The 25,675-nt window shown below is 37.9% G+C and overlaps 1 protein-coding gene across 1 annotated transcript in view; it reads right to left on the bottom strand.

Annotated features, from left to right (window-relative positions):
* The window catches only part of CFAP54 (cilia and flagella associated protein 54), a 282,672-nt gene extending 260,005 nt beyond the window's left edge, over positions 1–22,667 (bottom strand). Inside the window, exons 1-5 of the mRNA XM_069491252.1 lie at positions 22,315–22,667; positions 14,294–14,399; positions 11,773–11,916; positions 10,049–10,220; positions 5,874–5,932 (exon numbers count right to left, since the gene is read on the bottom strand). Of these exons, the coding sequence (XP_069347353.1) occupies positions 5,874–5,932; positions 10,049–10,220; positions 11,773–11,916; positions 14,294–14,399; positions 22,315–22,667 (834 nt within the window). The remainder of the gene's footprint in view (positions 1–5,873; positions 5,933–10,048; positions 10,221–11,772; positions 11,917–14,293; positions 14,400–22,314) is intronic.
* Positions 22,668–25,675: the final 3,008 nt, after the last annotated feature.

Below are 25,675 nucleotides of genomic sequence, written 5' to 3'. Positions count from 1 at the left end.
AGTAAATATTTTACAGGAATATTTGAGGATTAAATGAGTTAATACATGTTAAATGCTTACAAAAGCGACTTGCACATAGTAAGTGTCAGCTTTGGTAATGACAATGAAGAAAAAGGAGGAGGAGAGAGAAGCAAAAGGAGGAGGAAGAGAACTAGTTGTCCCTAGAGAGAAATGACCATGGCCTCATTTCAATCTCTACTGTGTTATGTGTGCATATACATTATCCACATATGTTTTATATACAAATATATATCATATGTCACATCCAATTGCATTAACATGCTCACATGTGTGATTCCAAAATTAGACTGTGATCTCTTTGAAAATAGGAACAGAGCCTTATTCATTCTTGTATCACCAGCACCTAGAACAGTATCAGGTACATAATAGATATTCCCAAGCATTATTAACGAATTCAGTAGACAAGCCAAAGTCAGCAGAACAAGCCACAGGAGAGCTAACAAGTATTATTCTAGATTCTCAAATAATGATAATAAATATGGACAGTAGAATAAAGTCCCTTTTTCAATAACGAATTAGGCCTTCAATAATTGAGGAAATCATTAAGGCAAAACAATAGTCAGACCCCACCTTGAAAAGGCAAATCAGAAAGGTCCAGGAGCTTCATATATGTAAAGCAAACCCACCAGACTGACATAGTATTTAATAGTAAAAACAGGAAAAACATTGATAGCATTCAGACCCTATTACCATCTTTGGAGCCCTCAACGACAGTGTATATAAGACGTGGGCAAGCAGCTCAGTGGAAAACTAAGAGAAAGACAAGACTAAAAGGCCAGAATTCTCTACTATTTAGTCAGTTTTGATTCCAGGGGAAAGAGACTATTTAAAGTAGATCAGGGTTGGACACAGAATTGTAATATTCTTTGCTATCCACTGGAATGTAAGCTCATCTCACTAGAATGTAGTTCACTTAGGAAAGGGACTTTGTCTTGTTCATAACTGTATCCCATTCATTTATTTTTGTTGCTGCTGTGATGGCCTTAGGGGTCTTCTTCATAAATTCTTTGCCTAGGCCAATGTCTGTAAGAGTCTTTCTTACATTTTCTTCTAGAATTCTGATTGTATCACGCCTAAGGTTTAAGTCTGTTATCCACCGTGATTTGATTTTTGTGAGAGGTGAAAGCTGTGGGTCCTGTTTCAGTCTTCTACAAGTGGCCAACCAATTCTCCCAGCACCATTTATTGAATAGGGATTCTTGTCCCCAGAGTATATTCTTTCCCGCTTTGTCAAAAATTAGGTGACTATATGAGGATGGTTCTATATTTGGATTTTCTGTTGTGTTCCACTGGTCTGTGTCCCTGAACTTGTGCCAATACCAGGCTGTTTTAAGAACCACAGCCTTGTAGTATAGTTTGAGGTCTGGCAAATATCCCAAGCATCTAGAACTTTATCTGGCATGTAAACATGCAATTACATGTAGACATGCAATTAATATTTGCTCACTGACTGACCTTCATATAAAAGTTTTAGTTCATGCTGCTAAATATGGAAATATTTCAAGCAATCATAGAATCAAAACGCTGAATCTAAATTCCATCTCCACCACCATATTCATCACAAGCACTACTACCATACGCCCCACAACTTCTCTCTCCAAGAGTTCCTACAGCCAGTAAAAAGGAACACACCACATGGCAACAGAAGGCAATTTTAAACATAAATATACTCCATAATCTAAAATAAAATCCATTTTGATATACCTCCAGTACATTGGTCCTAGTTAGGCCTTTTGGAACAACACAAAACAATCCAAAACTCACTTCCAAATTATATCCTTCCAAGAATCTGAAAACATGCTTGCAGCCTGCTTCTCCCTCAAGCCTCTATCCAGGATGAATATCCCCAAGCATTTCCATACCTCACAGAACCGCACTGCCCTTCTCCACCAGGCTTAGTCTTCTGTGGTTTCGCCCCGGGTTGCCAATGTCGCTTTAGCATGTATGACTAGGCCCCAGTGAACACTCTCAGTCCCTGGCTCTCGACACTGTACCTCTACTAAGTCAGCCTGAGATTGCTTTATTGCTGCTTTGTTGTTGCTGTCCTTGTTGTTTGCTAACCTTGCCACACTGTGAACCGATATGAAATTAGCAATCACCAAAAATTCTTGAGTTTTTCTCACATCCACAGCTCCCTAACAACCTCTATTTCGGATTTTTGCATTTGGATTGCTGTGGCTTGGGCCATATGGGATTAAGCCACTTAAATTTACCTTTAAATTCACCTCTTTCCAAAATCCCTCAGGACTTCTGGCACTAGAAATTCCACATTTCCAAATAAAAATAGCTTCAGTTAACAGTTGTTTATATTATATTTGGGTTTGGATTTAGAATTAGAATTAAAGTAAATCACAGATTTTTGTGCCAGAAAGGACCTTAAATGTAGCCTAATTTGACTCCAAGAGGCTAAACCGGCTCTAAGCCGTAGAGCTGGGGCAGTGATTCAGGTCTCTGACCTCCCAAGTATGGCGATCTTTCCACTCCACGGAGCAGCCTTGACAAAGGGGAGACGCTCACCATAAACCGCTTAGGGTTCTGAAAAACTTTCAAGTTTAAACACGAAAAGCCATTTTCAAAAAATGACTCAATTTGTAGCATTTTTTTCTTACCTGTAAAAACTAGATATAATTATTTCTATTAAAAAAATGAGGGGATACAGCAGGACTGCTCTCTTCATAGCAAAAAAGAAAAAAAAAAAAACTTAGAAAAACCAAATGATTTTCATATTTAAAATATGGGCCCAGCAAGAGCATGTTTCAGGTGTCAAGTAGGAAAAACATACACAATCAGCTCAGCCACCAGATGGCACTGCAGCTTCACTGATATTAGCTGCGTCATTTGAAGACAGACACAAGCAATTTCAAAGTTGAGATTCAAAGCTTATGTAATGGTGTGTGAAATAATTTGACAGTAGCTATTCAAGCCGCATACTTTACCAAACTATTTCAGTTTTGTAGTAAAATGAGACAGAAACCAATAGTTTCTTAGACTGGATTCTATTGTATTTTTTAATATTTGCTAAATACTATACAGTTGTTGTTGTTGTGGGGAAGGGGTTGTTTTTTGGTTTTGAGACAGGGTTTCATTCTGTACCCCAGGGCTAGAGTGCAGTGGCATCTTCAAAGCTCACTGCAGCCTTCAACTTCTGGGCTCAAGCAATCCTCCTGCCTCAGCCTCTCAAGTAGCTGGGGCTACAGGCATGCACCACCATGCTAAGCTAATTTTTCTATTTTTTGTAGAAACGGGTCTCTCTCTTGCTCAGGCTGGTCTCAAACTCCTGATCTCAAGCAATCCTCCCACCTCAGCCTCCCAGAGTACTAGGATTACAGGTGTGAGCCACCACATCCAGCCTAAGTACTATACAGTTTTAAATGCCACAGAAGAAACTACAGATTATTCCACAAACAAAAGCAAAATTGTCATATGTCTTTAGTGAAAGAGGTTTCAGAACTCTGACTTCCCTCTATCTAATCCCTAAATTTATGCTGGTGACCTGCCTCAGCACTAAATTGAGTGTTTCCCATCTAGGGAATAGCCCCTGGTTAGTCTTGATCTTCAGGATCTCTTTAGGAATACAGAGTCGTCCCAAAAAACATTAACCACTTCCATACAGCTCCTCCATTTGAGTAGGAAAACGAAAATAGGATGGGTCATGACAGGATTCAATACAGTCAATAGACATGCATTATCACAATGGTGTTTAGAGGCACTAGGGTGACATTGGCTCTGGCCTCAGTATACCTGTGACTAATGTGTGACCTTGAGCAAATTAACTTTTTCCAGCCTCAGCTTCCTTATCTATAAAATGGAGGTAATAAAAGCACCTTTCTCAAAGTGGTGGTGTGAGGATTAAATGAGATAATACATGAAAGTGCTTAGAAGCATACCTGATAGACGGTAGGCATTCAATCAACAAACGTTAATGATAATGATGATGGTACTGCCCTTTCCATGGTACCTAGCACATAGTACTGATTCAATAATAATAACAAAGGGTAGCCATAATGCCTAGATCCTATAAAAATGGGAGTTTAGATTGTTCTAGAGTGACACCAAGAACAGCCTGAGGATCCCAGGTCTATTTCTACTCCTGTCCATGCTGTAAGAGACTTGAACTCCAAAGTCACCACAGTATCCAGGTCCCTCAGACCCAGAAGAACTCAGACATAGTGGGACCTCCAAGGGCTTGTCTCTATTAAATGGACCCCCAAGTCCCTTTTTAGCCTCAGTTCAGGAATCAACTTACCAGCTAGGGGGGAGGGAATTTCTGGGTGAAAATTATTAATTTCCTTGAAACTTGTTATATTAAAGAAGCTGAAAGAATTTCATCCTCATCTTCAGGTGGCAACTGTACAACCTACCACCCCACAGTCCTTGCATCCCTCACTCCTCTCACTCCCACCCTGCAAGACAGCGACCACGGAAGTATCCTCCCTCACCCCTTATTTTGTCAGAGACAAACTCAAATTATATGAGGAGATGTCTTGCATAGGTTATAAATAAGAAATTATTTTAAGATGACTATCACTTTAAATTAAAATTCTCTCAGCATTAACAAGTACAAACACTAACTGTGAAATGTTGGCACAGATATCTCTGCCCTTCAAAGCTTTGGCAGGCAAACACTGTAGCAGACCAAACTATGATGGTCTTGTGAAGCTGTATTTGTTGTTACACCAAGTGCAACAGGAGTATGCGAGTTCTTTTTAGGAAATCATTTGGAACTGAATGCAGAGTCATTAGAATAGTTTGTAGGCCAAATTTACACTATACATGTGACAGTGTCCCCTCAATTTAATTCACACTCAAAAAGCTAGCTAGTTCAAGTCACTGACAGTAACAGAGTTTTTTTTTAACTTGAGGAACAAAACAGAAAGAGAACACACAATGTTATGCATTGAGCATGCAAATATCTTTATTTCCATTTTTTATTTTTTAAATATTGTCAACTTTTAAGATATTTGGCTATGCTTGAAGAAATAAGAAAAAAAGTATCTTTCCTGAATATTCAAGGTAAGGTTTTGCATGTAATAAAGAAAAATAAAGTAGTCATGTTGCAGATGCCAGCAACAACTCAAGCAGGGTCTCACCTGGAGTATATTTACCCTTCTTGGACCTCATTCCAATAACTGGAAAATGAATATAGGGAATAAATATGTCTCCTAGAGCAAAAGTGCTAACAACATTGTAGGGAAGTCGGTGTCACCAACTTCCTCAAGCCAAAACTAAGCATTGAGTACTGGGAAGTGAGAATCTTATTATAAAATAAAATCTCCTTGCCCTTGTCTTGTGACTGGGTCAGAGTTTAAGTGCTCATTCACCCAATTAGCACGTAGGCATTAAGTAAAGTGCAAGCATTTCAAGGAGGATGAAACCCAAGCTCTATAGCATGACATAAATAGAGTAATCATAGTTTATCATCCAAACCAGGACACTTTTAAGAGTGAAAGAGGGCACTATTAATAATGATTCCAGGACAATAGGCATAAAGCAGGACTACCCTGGGCAAGCCAGGATGGATGGTCACCCTACCTAGAGATATAGTAACCACATAGATGTCCAGTACCATGGGTGACAAGTGTGACTATCTGAGAGACAAAGAGACACTGGAGAATACCTATCAATTTTAGGAATTCCCTTTCTTTTCATTAATACTTTATTGTCCACATTTTTACATGTGATCACTATTTAAGAAAAACTAAGAACAGCAAAACTATATAATATATATTCACTAAATTTTATATTGTATAATTCATTAAATATTCTTTATTTAACATTCAATGTATTGTGTAATGAAAGCCTTAAGAAAATCAGGAAATATAGGCAAAAATATTTTGTCAGTACATTTCATACCTTGGAAGACTGACCTATGGCCATCAGTTTTCTGCAAATGGTGTAAATGTAAATGGTACCTAGATGGAGAAAAGGATTGTTAACATGTTACACAGTCTAATGATGGAAATTTTATATTCCAGTTCCTGTGGTTTAACTCCATAGTTCCCAAAACAAGTGACCTCATGAGAAAGTCTGATAATGATAGAGAGTTATAATCACCATAATTTTTCTTATAACTTACAGACAACATCATTAAAATAACTAACATAGCCACATTTTAAATCTGTCGACACAGGAATCTTTTAGTCTCATTTTAAAGGCAATTTAAGTTTTGAAATATATTGAACAAAAGAATATTTTTAGTGGCATAATTTATGTACCCTGTGGTTTTATTAATTCATATAAGACGGCATTGAGTCCCATGGTTTTCTTACAGTTGGAAAAGCTAAAGATTTACTTCCAAGTAAGATTAGAATGCATATTAAATCAGCATGGTACAATACTCAATAAGGAAACTCATAATTTAAAAATCATAATGCATAACAGTTTGTATCCTATTCATTCACAGACTCACATCCCATTATTAAAGTATGTCATATAATACTCTAATGAAAAATGGAATTTCCAACACTTAAGCAAGATCATTCAGATACGCTTTTGTGTAAAACCATTAATTAAATGAAGATAAAATGCAGGGTTGGAGGAAGAGCGGGAAACAACATCACCAAACATCTCTTTGTATACATAGGACTTGATCAAGCTATAAACGTACCCAAAAGATGGTAACATGCTTTAAAAAGGCATGTAATTGTAATGACAGGTAGTGGAAATATTTTCTACAAAGTATCTAATATTCATGACCGTCAAAATTGAACAATTACGAATCTTATGTTCACATTTAAACTTTAAAAGCTTCTGAGAAAGCAGAATCTGTACCAAAACAACTATCACTTGATGAAAACACACCTCATAAACATTCATTACACAAATCAGTGACAAAAAAATTGAATAAAATTTAAACTTAAATGCATATAGCACCATAAACTTCATAGAGAATGCAATTGGTTCTTAACATTCAAGAACTCAGCATTCTTTGTGTGACTGCTTCCCTGATAAGTATTTATTTCACTTAAGATCCATGGGGGAAGAAACTATTCAATTAGTAGCAGCTCAAGCCCAGCATACTTATCTCAAGTTGGCTTTGTTGACCTCTACTATTAATCTATAAAAATAAAAATGCATAACTGTTTCTTTGTAGGGAAAAAAAATAGTCACCGAGTCAGGATATGCACAGGAAACACATGCCTCTCCACAAAACATGTGGTGCAGGTGTCAGCCAGGACCCTGTACAAACACATCAGTAACAGGGAACTGGGGAACTTAAGAAGGCCTTAGGAGACTGCCCTCAAGAATGACAAGGGCCCTCTGTATTTCAAAAATGTGCCTTTAACCTTTCCAGCCCTAATATGTTCTGACTATAACTGAATCCTTCTTTGATAGTGCAGGATCTTGGCATGGCTCTCAAATTCCCACTGCAAAAGCCAGAACGAGAGAGTAAATGGTAAAAGATGGAACATAGACTGAATCTTCATGATCTCAGGATATTTTTAGAAGTTTGCTTTGTTTCATTTTTAACCAAATCCCTAATATGAGTTTATTGCCTGGTCATGTGACTCCTTTTCATCAAAGATGGCCACCACCAAAATAATCTATTTGAGAGTCTAAATTAGTTGGGCTCTGGTTAGTTAAGAAGTAAGTTATAATCCAATATCCATACACCCACTTAGATTTTATAAAAGAACCAAGATTGGGTAAATATCTTAAGAAACCCAGGGCATATGTGTATAATAGTCAACTGAAAGTAAATAGAGTAAGTTGTCTAACTGAAAAGGTCAAATGTATTATCAAAAGGTCAAATTATCAAAATACATTTGACATTTTTAGTCAAATGTATTTTGGACTACTTAAATTCCAAATTGTCAAAACTTCAGGGTCTTTGCACTTTCTAATCCCCCAGCTAAAATGCCCTTCCCCCAAATATCCAGATGGTTCACTCACCAAACTCCTTCAGGCCTTTGTTAACCGTCATCTCAGTGAGGCCTTCCCTGACCATTCTATCTATTTAAAATTGCAGCCTACCCCCAGCCTAGCCCCTGTTCTCCCTACCTACTTCTTGCCTTTATTTTTCTCCATAGCACTCATCACCATCTGACATTATTTATTTGTTTATCATCTCCCTGCTTTAGAAGTAAGCATGGTAACAGGGTTTTTATCTATTGTCCACTCCTGTGTCCCTGGCACCTAGAACAATGCCTGGCACATGGTAGGCATTCAGTAAGTTTCAGATGAATAAATTAAAACAGGGACAGTAGTTAGTGAAACTAAGTATATGTATCTCCCACAAACCCAGCAATTCTACTCCTGGGCATAGATCCCAGAAAACTCTCCCACAGGTCTATCTATAAAAGGACATGTGCAAGGATATTCATTGCAGAATTATTTGTGCAATTAGAGAGGTAGGGCAAACCAGGTGCCCATCCCTAGGGCAGTATGGATATCTTCTGGAATACATTCAGCAGGCAGAGTTAACAAATTACATTTATATAAAGGAACTTGGCTAGATTCTAAAACCACAGTATTTGGTGGGGAAAAAAAAATTAGGAAACAATAAAATCTAGACTACAATGCCACGTGTACCTTTTTTTTAAAAAAGCACACACCAAGAAAAGGATATAAAGGATACAAAAATAGTATAATTTTTTTAAGACTATTATGGGGCCAGGCACAGTGGCTCACACCTATAATCCCAGCACTTTGGGAGGATGAGGCGGGAGGATCACTTGCTTAAAGCCAGGAGTTCAAGACCAGCCTGAGCAACACAGCAAGTTCCCATCTTTACAAAAACTTTAAAAATTAGCCAGGTATGGTTGTGCACACCAGTAGTCCCAGCTACTTGGTAGGCTGAGGCCGGAGGATCGCTTTAGCCCAGGAATTTGAGGTTGCAGTGAGCTGTGATCACAGCACTGCACTCCAGTCTGGGCAATAGTGTGAGATCTTATCTCTTAAACACACACACATATACACACACACACACACACACACACACACACAAACTATTAGGGGGAAGATTTTGTGATCTTAAAAGGACTAAAGACAAAGAATCATGCATCATTTTCACCTCTCAAATAAAGTGACCACAGGGCCCAGCCCTTGGGCCTGTCACTGCCTCTTGAGCACAGAACTGCTTCACCTTATTTGTCTGTCCCTGCCAAGGTGGGGGAGCAATTTGGGTGGAGAGATGGCAGTGGTGACTCAGGGAACTGCAGGGTCTCCTGAGGATGATCAGGCACAAAAGCTTCCCAATCACTGGACTGAAAAAGCTCATCAAAGTTGGCCTCATCTCTGGCAGCAAATATAAAGTCTAATTTCAATCAAAATATCAAAACATGATTTCGGGTAGGTGAAAAAGGAAAAGGCTAGAAAATATACTTTCAGTTGTCATGGATGAGGGAAAATCCAATATGTTCCCTTTGAAGTTATTTGGCCCTGGTTTTATATACATCAAACACACTGTCATTATTATTTTCCTTTTAAGAATATATCATCCAGAGAATAATGCAGTAAGTGATTTATTGTAACTTTAAAATACAGAAAAGCAAATGTTACATTTTTATGGCTAAGGTTCACTTCTTTAGACAGATATGTAATATACACATATATGTGTATACATATACACGTGTGTGTGTGTGTGTATATGTGTGTATGTGTATGTGTTCCTCAGAGCTCCTCACTCAAAAACAAGTAAGAGGGGAAAGTCACTATGTAGAAAGCCAAAGCCGCTAGCCAAGTTGTTTGAGGAGAGGGTGATGCTTAGAACCAATGTAACCTGCAGTGGTCCTTTGATTCTTCTCATTCTTATTTACTCATTACCTGTGGCCCCTGCTTTGCATATATCCATAAGTGATTATTCCCACAGTCTCTGAACTTCCCTTCAGTAAAAACTCAAAGACATGTTTTGTAAATCCCTATTTATGGACAAACTGAAATGTAATACAAATGTAAAAAAAAACCATAACCATCCTATTATGAAATACATATGTTTTAAATCACGAGGTAATCAAGTTACCATCAAACTTGGGATTTAAATAACTTTCTGAAAGACACAATGGAAAATAAGATACATTGGTGTATACCATTGAAGATAATCCAGCAAAGGTGCTCCTGCGGCAGAGCCACCTGCATGATGAGCCTTAAGGAGGACAAGATATGCAGACACTGGATCACAGATTCTTTATTCTGCAAGTTTACGTCACTGTCACAGACCAGCTGGTAGTTGCACATACTTTCGACACTTAAAGCTTGAAACTGAAACACATGGGAAAATATAAATAGGAATATAAATAAGGTTTATGCAATTTAGGAAAGCATTTCTCAAAATGTAAAAAACTAAAATAGAAACAATTATGCTTAATTCAATAGATCAGTGTAGAAAGAAACATAAGATAGGTTTCTTTGAAACATCCATTTAGTTAACATAGGCTTTCCTTAGTCAAAAGAAATTGAAAAGCACAAAAATCTTATTACCAAAAATACAGAACTGAATCTGTTTTTGTAAGCTCACCTAGTGGCATTTTAACCTATTTATTAACTTAGATATAATTATTGCCATTTACACAATTCATTCAGCAAATGTTTAGTAAGCCCCTCTATTTGCCATGGTCTGCTGGGCAAGAGGGACTCTTGGTTAAGGAAGAAATGGCCCCTGCTCTTTGTGGAGGGAAAAGAGTTCCAGGCACACGCAGCATTAGCAATGCTTAAAGTAGATTCTGTGGTCACTGAACTGAAAGTCTTTTGTAAGTTTAGATAAGAAGGTTTCAGATAAATAAATGAGACCATAGGGTGGCCAAGGGACAGAACACGGAGAGCGTTACATGTTATTCCAAGGAACTGGGACTTTAGACAAAACGCAAAGTCAAAGGGCAATGGAATAAAATGATTGATTTACACTTTAGAAATTAATTCTGTCAAAGTGTGGAAAATAAAAAGCAGACAGTGGAGGTCAAAAGCTATAAACAGAGAGGCTAGAAGAGACCTTTTCCTCAATAGGGTGCCAGCCTACATTGCCCAGTATTCTCATTTGTGCACTCACTATGGTACAGTCAGATTGAACTGTCCAGTGGTCCCCCAACATGCCTGCTTATTAACCACATACTGTTTCCAAGGCCTTGAACAGTCATCAAGTTTGGAATAACATAAATTTGAAGTTAGACTTATCAGGGTTCAAACATCAGCCCTGCCCATTGCTTTAAATGGACTGGTTTCTTAATCTGTAATAAGCTCCAATTTACTAATCGGTAAAAGAGGCACCTCTTAGGACTTGAATGAGGCTGCGAGATGATAATTCATATAATGCATTTAGAAGAGTACCTAGCACATGGTAACTGTTCAACCAGTGAATCACTGGTAGCATTTGACGTAGTAATACTGGTAAAGTTGAAATAAAGTGTAAAATGTTTATACCAACAGATCCATGTTTAATCTCTTGAGCCATTTTTTCACACTGTGTGATCAGCTTTACTTTTCTCTTCTGTAAAATAGGGATAATAATAGTCTCTAACTCATAAAGTTATTGTCAGGATCAAATATGTCTTCCTAAGCACTTTGCAAACTAAAAGCACTCTACAAATATTAGTTATTATAATAACAATAACTTTCCACTAAATGAATCAATGATTATAGTGCCCAATCTCCAAAGCAGCTTTACAAAGCTTAGTAAGTTCACTTTCTCATCTAGCACTGCAGTATTTATTAAGCAACTTACAGCATATGGCTAGATGCTATGTGCAAAATGAAAGACATTTAGAAGTAGTCACATAAAGGATATATTGCATAGCTAATCATAAATCTTTCATCTTACTGTAAGTTCAGCAGTTTTATCTCTGAAGCCTTTTGGGAAAAAGGCAGTTTTGAATGTATTCACATCTGCTTTATTCTCCTCAAAATTGGTACCGAACTGCTGAAGGTATCTTCCATAGCACTGTAAAAGGGCCAGTTTGTATTCCTGAAACAAAAAGAAGACTTGATAAAAGTTTCAAAATGTCATTTCGCTGATCATTAAGCCTGAGTAATAGTCATATTCATGTTATTCTTAATAGTATTAATGTTGATTATTACAATTACTACTGCTACAACCACCACCATTTTCCAAGCACATAGTGTGTAACAGACACTGAGCCACACAATTTTTGCACATTATTTCATTTAATTCTCCTCACAAGCCTACTGTGAGATGGGACCATCGTGATCACAAAGAAGAGAATATTCACTATGGCACTGTGTGTGGTAATTCCTACATGTACTTAAAATTCAAGCCCAAAAATTCACCATCACCAGATCATGGTAACCAAGTCTGAAAAGCAGATCAGTAGTCTTGCTTCTCTGATATCGCCTAGGCTCAAAACAAAAAAAAGAAAAAGAAAGAGAGAGAGAAAAGAGAACAAAAGAGGAGGAAAAAATGCAGAATTACATGAGTAATCTGGCTGTCTCTCTTTCATCTGTCAACAGTCTCTCTGAAGCTGCAACAGGACAAATTTTAAAAGTCTGAGCCATGGGATTCTTATTAGTTCAAATTCTTGCTTAAGTTCCCATTACAGAGTCAGAAGCCTCATTTCTGTAACCCACAGGGCACAGTTGACCTGGAGTGTTTCGGCAAAGGGCATGTGAGCAGTGCTCTGAATAGAAGTCAGTTGCAGCCCTTCCTCAGCTTCCTCCCCTGCAACTGTGTCTCCTGGAAAAGCAGCTGCCCTGGGTGTGAACTGCCTGTCCAGTTACCTAGCCCAGGGGTGGCATTCACAGGCAAACACTGTTTTGTTTACATTTCTACTGACTTGTTTGTTATTTGCTCACTAATTAATCCTTGGTCTTTCCCATTCTAACTTGATTTATATAATATATTCAAATCCAGGTTCAAAACAAGAGTATTTCACAAGATGATCTTTACTGTAACTAAAATAAAAATAGAATCTAGAAACCAAAGTAACAACTTAAGTTCATTTTCAGGATTATAAATACCTTCAGTGGCCAACTTCACCATCAGTGAAAAGTAGATAAAATTTTTTCTTTGGTCATTTAACAAAGTTTTAAAGTTTTAAAATATCCTATCTAGGCCTTTCTATTGGAAACATTCTTAATCCTTAGCTACCATCCATCATTGACTTGCTTTATCAGCTTCTAACATGCACCTTCCTCCTCCCTCCACCAATATCCACTCCACCCATATGGCTACTCCTCAAGCAATCCCAAACTGTGCTTTGTATTTCCAGCTTCTTATACTGAGAATTTTAAGGATGGAGGGGGACTCTCTTCTAATTCTTGTCAAAACTGTTACTCCACTTCTTATGAATAAAGCTTACAAGGTAGATCTCACCTGACTTTTTGTCTGTAGTTTTCAAAACCTATATTTTCAAGTTTCTAAGAATGATGGTCCATTTAAGTGGTGGCTAAGCTAATTCTCTAATTTCAGCAGAGGAAAATAGATCTTAGTTTTTCATTATGAAATGTCCTTCACATCTTACCATCTATTTGATAAATTTGCCTCCCAAATCAAAAGGATTAACGTCCGGAAAATAGACATGGAAACAAAAAATGAAGCTGAGAAACTGAGGATTGAGAAAACACTGAATACTGCCCATGTCTGGCCCAAAATCCTTTTGTCCAACATTCATATAAGTTGGACCTATAATAATTTGGACCTCTGCCAGAGCTTAGGGAGAAAATTTACATGATCATTAACTGAAAACACAGTCATGGTGTGGTCTTATCTAGCCAAGTCCATGAGTCGCAGCATTTTAAGACCTAGATATTCATATGGAACTAAAAATAGGGCATGAACTCAGTTTGGAATACAATACTGAGCAAGAAACAGGGTATGTATGGAATGACTGCTATAATTACATACAGCAAACCATTAAGAAGGAGTTAAAAGTCATTAAAACAGGACACTGCGAACCAGGTAACAGAGTTGCAAGGCCAGGAGCTGTGAGGGCTGTTGGCTGGGCAAGGCCAGCCATGTGAAAAACAACAGGAAGTGGTGTCTGGGCTCCTTTGTGTAAGGTGGGAACATGATGACTCAGCATTTCCTGTTGCAGACCTACCACACCCTCCGTTAACCTTAGCCTGTGCTCCTGCCCATCCCCAACCAGCTGCCTGTCCTTTCAGGAGTCTCTCACCTCTGGAAAATCTCAACTACAAAATTAAAAAGCAAACCCTTTTTTGGTTACTGTACCTCATTAAAATTGTTATGTATTCATTAATTTTTTTCTAAGAAAAAAAATCAAAACATAAAATAGAAATGGTATCAGAATAAATACTGTAAGAGTAATAATAATAATTAGCCAAATGACTTTCATTTTGGCTCTCTTTGCCGCAGGGGCACTTACCTTCATTTGACAAAGGCTATCTCCAACTTTCAAGAGTTTTTCATTGTAATAGTCAGCTGGCAGCCTGGGGGCGTATTTAGTCCAGATATTAAACAGAGAGGTGGCACTGTAAAAATCATAAAATAAAATGACAACTTTAAAGTTGCCAGGAAACCTCAATTAATTAGCAAGCAACCCTTTAAAACTTACCTTGTGCTAAGCCTTTCCCATGTGCCTTACCGTTAACGTCTAATTGTTAATAATAAATGTAATTACAGTTAAAATCATTGCTTCCTATGTGCCAAGCCCTTTACATGCATTTGTTTAGATACACTGTATTTTTTAGGGAAGTTTTAAGTTCATGGCAAAATTGAGCAGAAGGTACAGAAATTTCCCATCTAAGCCCCCTGCCCCCGCACATGCAATGGCCTCCCCCATTATCACCATGCTCCACCAGAGTGGCATATGTGTTACAAATGATGAACCCACATTGACATATCATTATCACCCAAAGCCCATACTTTACATTAGGGTTCATTCTTGGTGTTGTACATTCTATGGGTTTGGACAAATGTATAATGATATGCATCTACCATTAAAATACAGAGTAGTTTCACAGCCCTAAAAATCCTCTGTGCTCTACCTTTTCATCCCTTCCTATTCAGCCCTTAATCCCTGGCAACCACTGATCTTTTTACTGTCTCCATAGTTTTGCCTTTTCTGGAATGTCAAATATATGGTTGGAATCACATAGTATATACACTTTTTAGATTGGCTTCTTTCACTCTTTGACTTCTTTCACTTAGTATCTAAGTTTCCTCTGTGTCTTTAGTAACAATATGTCTTCCAAAGCGACTATACTATTTTGCATTCTCACCACTAATGAATGAGAGTTCCTGATGCTCCACCTGCTCCATATCCTTGCCAGCATTTGGTGTTGGTCAGTGTTCTGGATTTTGGTCTTTCTAATAGGTATGTAGGGTATCTCGTTGTTGTTTTAATTGGCGTTTCCCTGATGACATATGATATGGGACATCTTTTCATATGTTTATTTGCCATCTGCTTATCTTGTTTGGTGAGGTATCTGTTAGGGTCTTGGCCCATTTTTTAAAATCAGGTTGTTTTCTTATTGCTGAGTTTCCAAGAGCTCTTTGGATACTTTGGATAACAGTCCTCACCAGATATGGATTTTACAAATATTATCTCACAGTTTATGGCTTGTCTTTCCATTCCTTTGACAGTGTCTTTCACACTGCAAAAATTTTTAATTGTAATGAAGTCCAACTTATCAATTCTTTCCTTCATGGATCATGCCTTTACTGTTGCATATAAAAAATCATTTCCAAACCCAAGGTCATCTGGATTTGTTTCTATGTTATCTTCTAGGAGTTTTATAGTATTGCATTTTTACATTTGTATGTGATCCATTTTATGTTAATTTTTGTGAAGAGTATAAGATCTGTGTCTGGATTCATTTTTTTACATGGAGATATCTGGTTGTTTCAGGACCATTTATTGCAAAGATTTTTCTCCATTGTATTGCTTTTGCTCCTTGGTCAAAGATCAGTTGACTGTATTTATATGGGTTTATTTCTAGACTATGTTATGCATACTGTTCCATTGATCTAGTTTTCTACTCTCTCAACAATACGACACTATCTTTAATATTGTAACTTTCTAGTGTTAAAATTAAGTTTAGCCTAAAGCTGCCTCTTTACATATTTTAAGTTTGGCCTAAAGGTTTCTCTATACACAGTAATCTGAAACATAAATGGATGTGTAAACAGGCTGTAACCTACTCTTATGCCAATCAAGTTTCGGCCAAGCAAAGGTGGCCAACTGTTTAAACTGTGTTCAAATAAGGCAAATGATGAGCCGTAACCAATCCAGCTGTTTCTATCCTCACTTCCATTTTCTGTATGTCACTTTCCTTTTTCTGTCTATAAATTTTCTTCAACTATATAGCAGTGCCAGAGTCTGAATCTATTCTGGTTCAGGGGCTGCCCAATTCATGAATTGGCTTTTGATCAAACTCTGTTAAATTTGTCAAAGGTTTTTCTTTTAATAATAAGTCTTGAAATCGGGTAGTGTCAGTCCTTCAACTTTGTTGTTTTCCTTCAATATAATGTTAGCTATTCTGGGTCTTTTTGCACACATGCATTTTTTTTTCATTTCATTTTCACACCCTCAAGATGCATGATATCAATATTCCAAATACACAGTCGATCAGTCTGAAGCTCAGTGCGTATGTGCTTAACTACTGTACCACTGTGATTTGCAGGCCTCTGGAATGTGAACTTCCTGAGGGAAAAGACATCAAATTCAACTATATCATCCATTGCCCAGCCCCAAGAGCATTGAATACCTAGTACACTTAGGTACTCAGTAAATGTTTGTTGAAAGAATGAATGAAATGAATGATTAGGAAAAAGTCATTCCTTGTTATTTTATGCTTTGCTTTTCTCTTTTCTCTTCTCTTCTTCTCTCCTCTCCTCTCCTCTCTTCTTTTCTTTTCTTTTCTTTTCTTGACAGTCTCACTCTGTTACCCCAGTGAGTCCCATGGCATCAGCCTCGCACACAGCAATCTCAAACTCCCGGGCTCAAGCAATTGTCCTGCCTCAGCCTCCTGAGTAGCTGGGACTACAGGCAGGAGCCACCACGCCAGGCTAATTTTTTCTATTGTTAGTAGAAGCAGGGTCTCGTTCTTGCTCAGGCTGGTCTCAGACTCCTGACTTCAAGCGATCCTCATGCCTTGGCCTCCCAGAGTGCTAGGATTATAGGCATGAGCCACTGCACCCGGCCTATATTTTATACTTTTCTGTGAAGGGCTCAAGAGCTCAAATATCTAGTCAATCCATTTAAGGTTATGCTTCCTTCCACCAAGTAAAACAAAAACAAAGCATACAATATTTTCAAAATGGTTTCTAATCAGAGTTTCAAAGGCTAGCAGATTGTTGTTTATTTTATTCATTCATTTAGTTAATATTTCTCCTTCCCTCTCTTCTGGAAACTATAAATGCCTCTAGGAAAAATCCAAATTTCCCCTGAGAGTTGTCCAATCCTATCTTATAAATTTCTAAATAATGACAGTACTATGGACTGAATGCTTGCCCCCCCCCCCCCAAATTCATATGTTGAAGCTCCAGTCCCCAGTGCAGTTGTATTAGGAGGCAGAGCCTCTAAGGAAGCCATGATGTTAAATGAGGTAGAGCCCTGGTCTGGGGCTTACGGCCCTTACGAGAAAAGACACCAGAGAGCTTGCTCTCTGCCCATGCTAAAAGGAAAGGCTATATGAGGAAAAAGCAGGCTTCCACAAGCCAGGAAGAAAAGTCCTCAGCAGAAACTAATCCTGTTGGACCTTAATCTGAGAATTACAGCCTCCAGTACTGTGAGAAAATAAATTTCTGTTGTTTAAGCTTCCCAGTCTATATTTCGTTATGGCACCCTGAGCTGACTAATACAGGATCTAAACTTAAGGACTGAAGATGGGTCTAATATTTATGAGGTACATGTTAGAATAATAATGAAACAACCTCAAAAGAAACATGTCAATTAATTCATTTGGGTAATTATATGGTATTGACTGAATCATTGATTCAATCAGGGGGACAAAGCATTCCTGCCTTCATGGACTGATTAATAATATTTTGGGGTAGGAAAATATATACATCTACCAAACAATAAACAGCAACGCCAAATAAATGTGGCAAATATAAACCACCAAAGTTTAAAAAGGGAGAGGTGTTTTGTTTGGTTGGTTTTTACCTTTTCCACTTTCATTTGCTGCTTCGTGAAATGCCACAGTATTAGAATAAATATAATGAATTCAAGAAATTCACCAATCTTGCTAGAATTCTTCAATTATGTGGATGAAATACTTAATTCTTCTAAACTTTACAGATGAGATAATGATGACTAGGTTTATTACTCATAAAAGAAAAATACCAGCTTTGTTAAATCAATCAAGGTTACATAATAAGGAAGAGAAAATTTCTTTTTTTTTTTTTTAGTGAACCCTAAGTTCAGGTTAACAAACTGCTCATTGAAAATAGCTTACATAACAATTAAACAAAAAATATATAATATACACTAATGTTAAGACATGTTAATGTACTTGGGATTGCTGATTGATTATAGTTGCTGCTAGATATTTAGAATGTTCTAAAATAGGAAATCATAACTGTATAAGCAGAATATCTAAATCTTATATGCTTACAACAAAAGCATATTTTTAAAAAATGTATCGCACTCTTATTTAATGACATCGCTGGTATGATGAAAATTTACATTTTAGATACTATGAATTTTATGCTTATGAAAGTTCCTATAAGAAACAAACTTTGATTTTAAAAAATAACCATCTGTCAAATATGTTATAAAAGCAACTCCTACTTCAGGGACTCCTACCTCCTGGACTCCTAACTGGTCTCCACACTGCCCTTCTTGCTCCCTTTGGACATGATCACCAAAATCATATTTCAAAACAAAAATCATATAAGGTGCCAAGAACTACCCAACAGTTTCTCATTCCATTAGGAATAAATGGAAACTCTTTAAAACAGCCTCTAAAACCTTCCAAAGCCCTACCTATTCCTCTAAATCTCATCTCATACCATTGTACCCACATTCACTGTGCTTCTGCTAAATGAGATTCCATCCATTCCTCCAAAGTACCTGGCTCTGTTCTGCCCAGGATCTTCCTACATGCTTGTTTTCTCTGTTTATCATCTCCATTTGCCTGGTCAATCTCGTGCTATCCTTCTAATCTCAGCTTAATGGCATCTCCTTTATCATTCATTTGAAAGCAGGTCCCACTATATTCTTTTTAAGGCTCTGTTCGTGTCATCTGCTCTGACCACCTTATTGAAAATCACAGCTTCCTGATTCTCACTCCATAACCTCGTCTTCTCTTTTTCTCCCTAGTATTTATCACTTTCTAAGTTACCATAAAATGTACCTATTTGATATGTTTATTGTCTAGTTCTCCTTCTAGATCATAAACTCCAAGAATGCAGAAATATGTGTCTGATTCACTGCTGTATCCCTGGTGCCTAGTACAAAGACTGGCACATATAAATGTTTGATAGCCACTTCTTTCATAGCATTTGCATGTTGACTTAATGACTCAATGAAGGTCTATCTCCCTCTCTGGACTATTAAGCTCCATGAACATAGATTGCCACATCTATTTTGTTCACCACTGTATTACCAGTGACCAGCACAGTGCCTCACACAGAGCAGGCATGCAGTAAAAATTGCTACATAAATAAAGACCTAAATTGTGTGAGAGGTTGGGTTGTTAAGGTCCGTGTCAATCCTTAATGTTTGTGATTGTTATAGTCTGTTTAAAGATGGGACAGATACTGTACTTACAAATTGGCCCAAGTCTACCTTGCTATATATTAACATAATGTTCACAATTACTGAGAATACAAGGATCATAACCCTTGAATCCTTCCAATGCTAAATATTTATTGAATGTTTACTATGTCAAAACCCCTAGACTAAGTGCCTGAGATAGAGCAAAGAAAAAGAGACATGTAATCTGAAGTCACCAGGGCACTTACATTCTAATGGAGAGCCAGGTAATACACAAAAAAACAAATAGTTAAAAAATATGAATTGATGGCTGAAACCACATTAGATAGGAAAGGTCACTTTAGGAGGTGACCACTGAGCTTCAGCCTGAAAGAAGAGAGGAAGCCAGATTTATTTTATTTATTTATATATATATTTTTTGAGACAGAGTCTCACTCTGTCACCCGGACTAGAGTGCCGTGGTGTCAGCCTAGCTCACAGCAACCTCAAACTCCTGGGCTCAAGCGATCCTCCTGCCTCAGCCTCCCGAGTAGCTGGGACTACAGGCATGTGCCACCATGCCCGGCTAATTTTTCTATATATATTTTTAGCTGTCCATATAATTTCTTTCTACTTTTAGTAAAGATGGGGTCTCGCTCTTGCTCAGGCTGGTCTCGAACTCCTGAGCTCGAACAATCTGCCCGCCTCAGCCTCCCAGAGTGCTAGGATTACAGGCGTGAGCCACCCTGCCTGGCCAGGAGCCAGATTTTTTAAAAGCTAAGGGAAGAACATTCACACAAGGAGACAGTAAATATAAAGGTCTGGAGTAAGAAACAGTTGGATCTGTTATTCTGGAAAGTCCTGAGAAAGAAGTGAGGGATGAGCTGTGAAGAGAGGGAAAGCAGGGCCAGTCTTTAGACCTTGGAGGGTACCAAAAGGAGTCTTAATTTTATTCCAAAAGCAATGGTAAGCAATAGAAAGCCTTTAGATAGGAGTCGGTTATTTACTTATAAAGATCACCCTGAAATGCTCTGTGAAGGATGAATTTGAGACCGAGTGCCTGCAGGGAAAATATGAAATGGTAGTGGTTTGGACTGGAATGCTGGTAGTGGAGATGGGAAGATAAAACACAACCTATAAACTGTTAAACATAAATACATATAGGTGAGGTATGTAACGTGCTCTCCTTAATCAACTCTTGGTCCTCATCATACTTGGTCAGCAGGATTTGCCAGTTAACCACTCCTTCCTCCTAAAAACACTTTCTCTACCTCATTCCAGTACACCAGGCACTTACTGGTTTTTCTTCCACCTCCTTGATTATTCCTTCTTATTCTCTGTTGATTTCTTCGTATTATCCCTACTTATCAATGTTGGAGCATTCTAGGGCTCAGTCCTTGGGTGCTCTCTTTTTGCATCTAACTCACTCCCTTAGCTATTCCATTACCTGTCACAATTTAAGTATCATTAATAGCTGTTAAATCCCAAATGTGTATCTCCTCTGACTTCCAGATTCAAATGTCCAACTACCTACATAATAGCTCTGCATGGATATGGAATTGTATCTCAATATATCTAAAATCAAACTTGATCTCCCTCCTTCCTGCTTTTCCCACATCCTTCCCACTTGTCTTTCTCCCTGTGTGACCTATGCTTTGCACAGAAATCCTCATCAATTACTCCCATATCTCTTTCTCATCTTTCTCAAAGCCACTTTTCCTGATCTTCCCTGACCATGTTCCCCTCCGCCTGTTTAAAATTCCAACACTCATTCCATATCCTCCATCCCCAACCCCTGTTCTATTTTTCTACCTATCATTCATCTCTTTGTAAAATTACTTGCTTACATATTTGTTTAGTGGCTGTCTGTACTCACAAAAACATATACTCCATGAGGATAGGGATTTTTATAACTTTTTTTAACTTGACATTTTCCCAGTTCCTAGAATGGTACCTGATATACAGTAGGTGCTCAATACATAGTTGTTGAATGAATGAATAATAAATACAAGTTAAAACTATTTCTTCATGTTAAATTCATGAACAAAGATGTAAGTTAAAACTACTCACTATTCTCGTACTCTTTGCCACTTGTCTGCATTTGTAACTGTTTAGTTTGAAACGTATTTGAACAGAAAAGAAAGATGCTAACCAACAGGGAAGAGTGGTTTGCAGTTTGCAGTAATAACATGGTGACAGAACCCCCAAAAAGGAAAACAGATGTGCAGAATGAGTCACAAAATTAAGAAAAAGTCACTGTAATCCTAATAACAATATAAAAGGGAATTAAAGCGCACATGTTTACAGGATGACATACTTCACTGTATCAAGAACTAACTTTTTCAAGAACCTAAGCTACTTCAGAGTTATTCCTTTTTCTCCGTATACAAAATTGCATACGCACATGAAAAGTTATGAAAACCCTGAGTGAGCCAAAAATGTATTAGTATACAGTAGCAAGTAGGAGGAACTCAGAAACAGAACAAATGGTGAGCTATGAGACATTTCTGTATTGATTTTTATTTTGACCTGAGCTGGAAGCCAAGATATAACATTTCCCAGGAGTGAAGGATTGTAATAGAGACGAACCTCCACTTCTTAAACTTTGTTTATATCTCCGGAGCCCTTCAGCCAGGCCCTGTCCGCAACGCTGACCCAGCTGAGGGACCACCACCTGCATCCTGACGGGCATCTCCTCTGGCCCCTTCGGCCAGCGCCCTCCCCAGAGCCCTGCCTCCGCTTACCAACGCCGGCGGAATTCATACTGCTGTTCCTCCGATGTCTCTAAAGCCTTCTTTTTCTTCATAAAACCTAACAACTCGCGAATCTCTTTCTCGCAAGAGACCAGGAGTGGGTTTTTAGCGTCCAGAGGCCCATAAAACACTGCTTGGGGCAACGAGTCCTCGGGGCAGGTCCAGCAATGCGGGGAGCTCGGGGAGCTCGGAGAGCTCGGGGAGATCCGCTTCCACTCCAGGGACGACTTCGAAACCTCAGTCGAGGTCGGGGGTGGGGTGGGCGGCAGTTCTGTCTGCGACTCGGATACGGGAGACTCGTCTGACGGAGAACTTGAGGCGGCGAAGGGGCACTGCGCCGCCATATTGGCACGACCTGGGTCGGCCTGGAGCGTGTGTACACGGGGTTGCCTAGCGACGGTCTCGCGGCAACCAAGCATCCAGCGCGCTTTCCGGGAAACACAGCGGCCCCTGCAGGGAAAAGGAAGAAAGGACCGAGTCCAGAAAGGAGTGATGGTCCTGAGGTTTTTGCCCCGTGGCCCCCTGACACCGCTGTATGAGACGCGAATAGAGAGAAGGTTCTGAACAAAAAGACAGCGAATATTATAGCCGTAAATTTACGATCACAAATCCAGACGATACTCTTTTCCCACGTTGGCCACTTAATAACAATGATGATGATGATGATGAGCATTGACATGTGTCGGGCACTGTTCTAAGCATTTGAAACATACAATGTTATTTATCTCATTTAATCACCGTAACAACTTTACAGCTTAGTATACTATTAGTATATCCATTTCACAGTTTAAGAAACCAAAGCTTTCAAGCAACTGCAGATCAAAAATTTTCGGGGGGAAAAAAAAACAATACAACAAAAAATAATATAAATTTTAAAACAATACAACTATTTACATAGCATTTACATTATATTAGGTATTATTAGTAATCTAGAGATGATTTAAAGTATACTCAGGGATGTGTGTAAGTTATATGCAAATACTATACCATTTTATATAAGGGACTTGAGCATACACAAATCTTTGTATCCCTCCAAGGATCCTGGAACCAATCTCCCATGAATGGGGGAGACTGTACATGCAACTGATCCAATCTCTTTCCTCTATTTGTATCTTAAGGTCTGTAACTGTGGGGATTATGTCTGTGCCTCTAACAATTATGATTATATTTATTTATTAGCATTTCAGCCTTATTCTAATTATTGCTATATTCTAAATTAATGTGCATTTTACTTAATCTTAACTATTGGACATTAATACATACTAATAGTTTGAAGTGTCAAGGCTCAAAATACTTTTGCATTTTAAACAGGGATTTTAGGAGACTTTACTTCTGATAGGGAAACTGTAGGCCTCCAGGGAAATACTTAGAAGCAACGGAAATTCTTCTTTCCCTGAATATTATGGGCAACAGTAAGAGTTGAATTTATTAATTTAAAGTATGAGTTTCCGAACAATAGGGAACCTGCTTTCCTTATAAATTGTACAGTGCCAAAAATTATCTAAGAGAAGGACCTGAAATATTTGATGGCTTAGAAAAATAGGTTTTTAACACTCAAAGTTGTTACCAGTTCTGTCACATTTAAAAATAAATAAAGGTAGTGACCCTAACACCCTGTGAACCTGATTTACCATTTAAGATTAAGAGGCTTATTGGACCACAGCCTGATTTCTTTCAGGTCTGACCTAATTTCTTGCAGGCTCTGTGGGCTTGTGCTAATTTGTGAGGCTGGCCTAATATGTCATGTGTACTATACCCTAATATTCTTTGAAAGAAGATGATTTTGCTCATTGAGGCAGGTAATTATGGCCAGAGAACCTTCCTGGCAAGCAGGGAGATGCAATGACACCTCACTCTAGGAGTCCAATCCTCTAATCAGGATGTAGATATCAACCTTTGACTGACAAAGATTTTTATCTTGACTCCAAGTGAGCAATAAAAATTTTAAGACTTTAAAGAATGTAGGCCTAGAGAAATAATTCATCATTGGACACGTATTAAAAAAATATTAATAAGCTTTTTAAAAAATTAGCTTGGTAAATTTTCTCTCTTCTGATCTTTTCTTTGTTCTCACATAGCAGACTTGTCTACTTCAGATCAAAAGCTGGTGTAATTTGCCACTGAGTGCTATCTATTATATTGATGAAAGTGAAACAGCGGGGTAAAATTAAATTAAAGTGGTCAGGGAGGAGGAAAGAAAATAAAAATAAAAGTGATGTTGTTTCTTCTAATCTAGTTGCTCTCACAAATGAGCTTTCTCATAGTACAGACACTTACATTTCAAAGTCGCTGGTAAAAGAGAATGTGACTAATTAAATTCAAATACTTGAATTATGAAACATTGCATCTTAGTCATTTTCCTCCTCGCACACACTAAAGCTAACAATGCTTAACTTGCAGTAGTTTTTGAAAGCTTGTCTGAATATTTAAATGGGTGTTATATTCTGAATCATCATGGTGGTAAAATGGAAGTTTCCATTTTGTTCAGTCGAAATTAAATTTGAAGCATTTTTAACATTTTAGAGGTGTTATCTTCCTTGTAATGAGATGCAGCTATTATAATCTCTTTTCTATGTCCTTGTCACTTTGCTTTATTCTTTTCACTGTAATGAAAGAACAGAGCTGTGCAACTATTGTGTCTGACAGGGCTAAGTAATGTAAATAGCTTCCTTATAAATAATGTAAATTGCTGTTTCCTTATAATTAACATCTTTGCAGGCTACAGGGATCCTTTTTGCCCATTCAAAAGTCTTTTTTTTTTTTTTTAAATCTAAAGTTACTGTTAGAGAAAGAATAAATAGGTTAGTGCTCTTCCTATTCCTAATTTAGTTGTTAACCACTTGAACTGTCCCAAATAGATACATTATGTAGAGTCTTTAAAAATAAAATTAAAAAGCACAAAATCTCCCCTTCCCATTTCACCACCTAACATTTAGTCATCTTTTTAACTTCTTCATCTGTTCATTCTGATAAATGCAACCATTTTTTTACAGTCCATACAGTGCACAGGTGAAGCCACACATTCCCTACAAGAAGCAGAGGACGTACACACAATTAATCATGATAAAAAGGCATGCTGTGGAACGCGCTGTGATAAAGGTTTCAGAAATGTTATGGGAATTTTGGGACTGTAGAGAGAACACAGGATTCTAGAGATGATGTGTTTAGCCAGGGACTGTGACTGCCCCTCAGTCACAGAAAGACCCTTGCAACAGGGATTTGCCTTCTTACTCTGGTAACCTAGCACCCAAGTGTGGTGCCTGGCACACAGTATGACTCACTAAATCTTTGTTAGAATGAATGAATGAAAAAAAAAAAAAAAGATGAAGACCATTTAGAAGGATATCCCTGA

This window comes from Eulemur rufifrons, chromosome 16, assembly GCF_041146395.1.
Source record: "Eulemur rufifrons isolate Redbay chromosome 16, OSU_ERuf_1, whole genome shotgun sequence".
Classification (NCBI taxonomy): Eukaryota; Metazoa; Chordata; class Mammalia; order Primates; family Lemuridae; genus Eulemur; species Eulemur rufifrons.
This window is presented reverse-complemented; position numbering and strand designations above follow the sequence as displayed.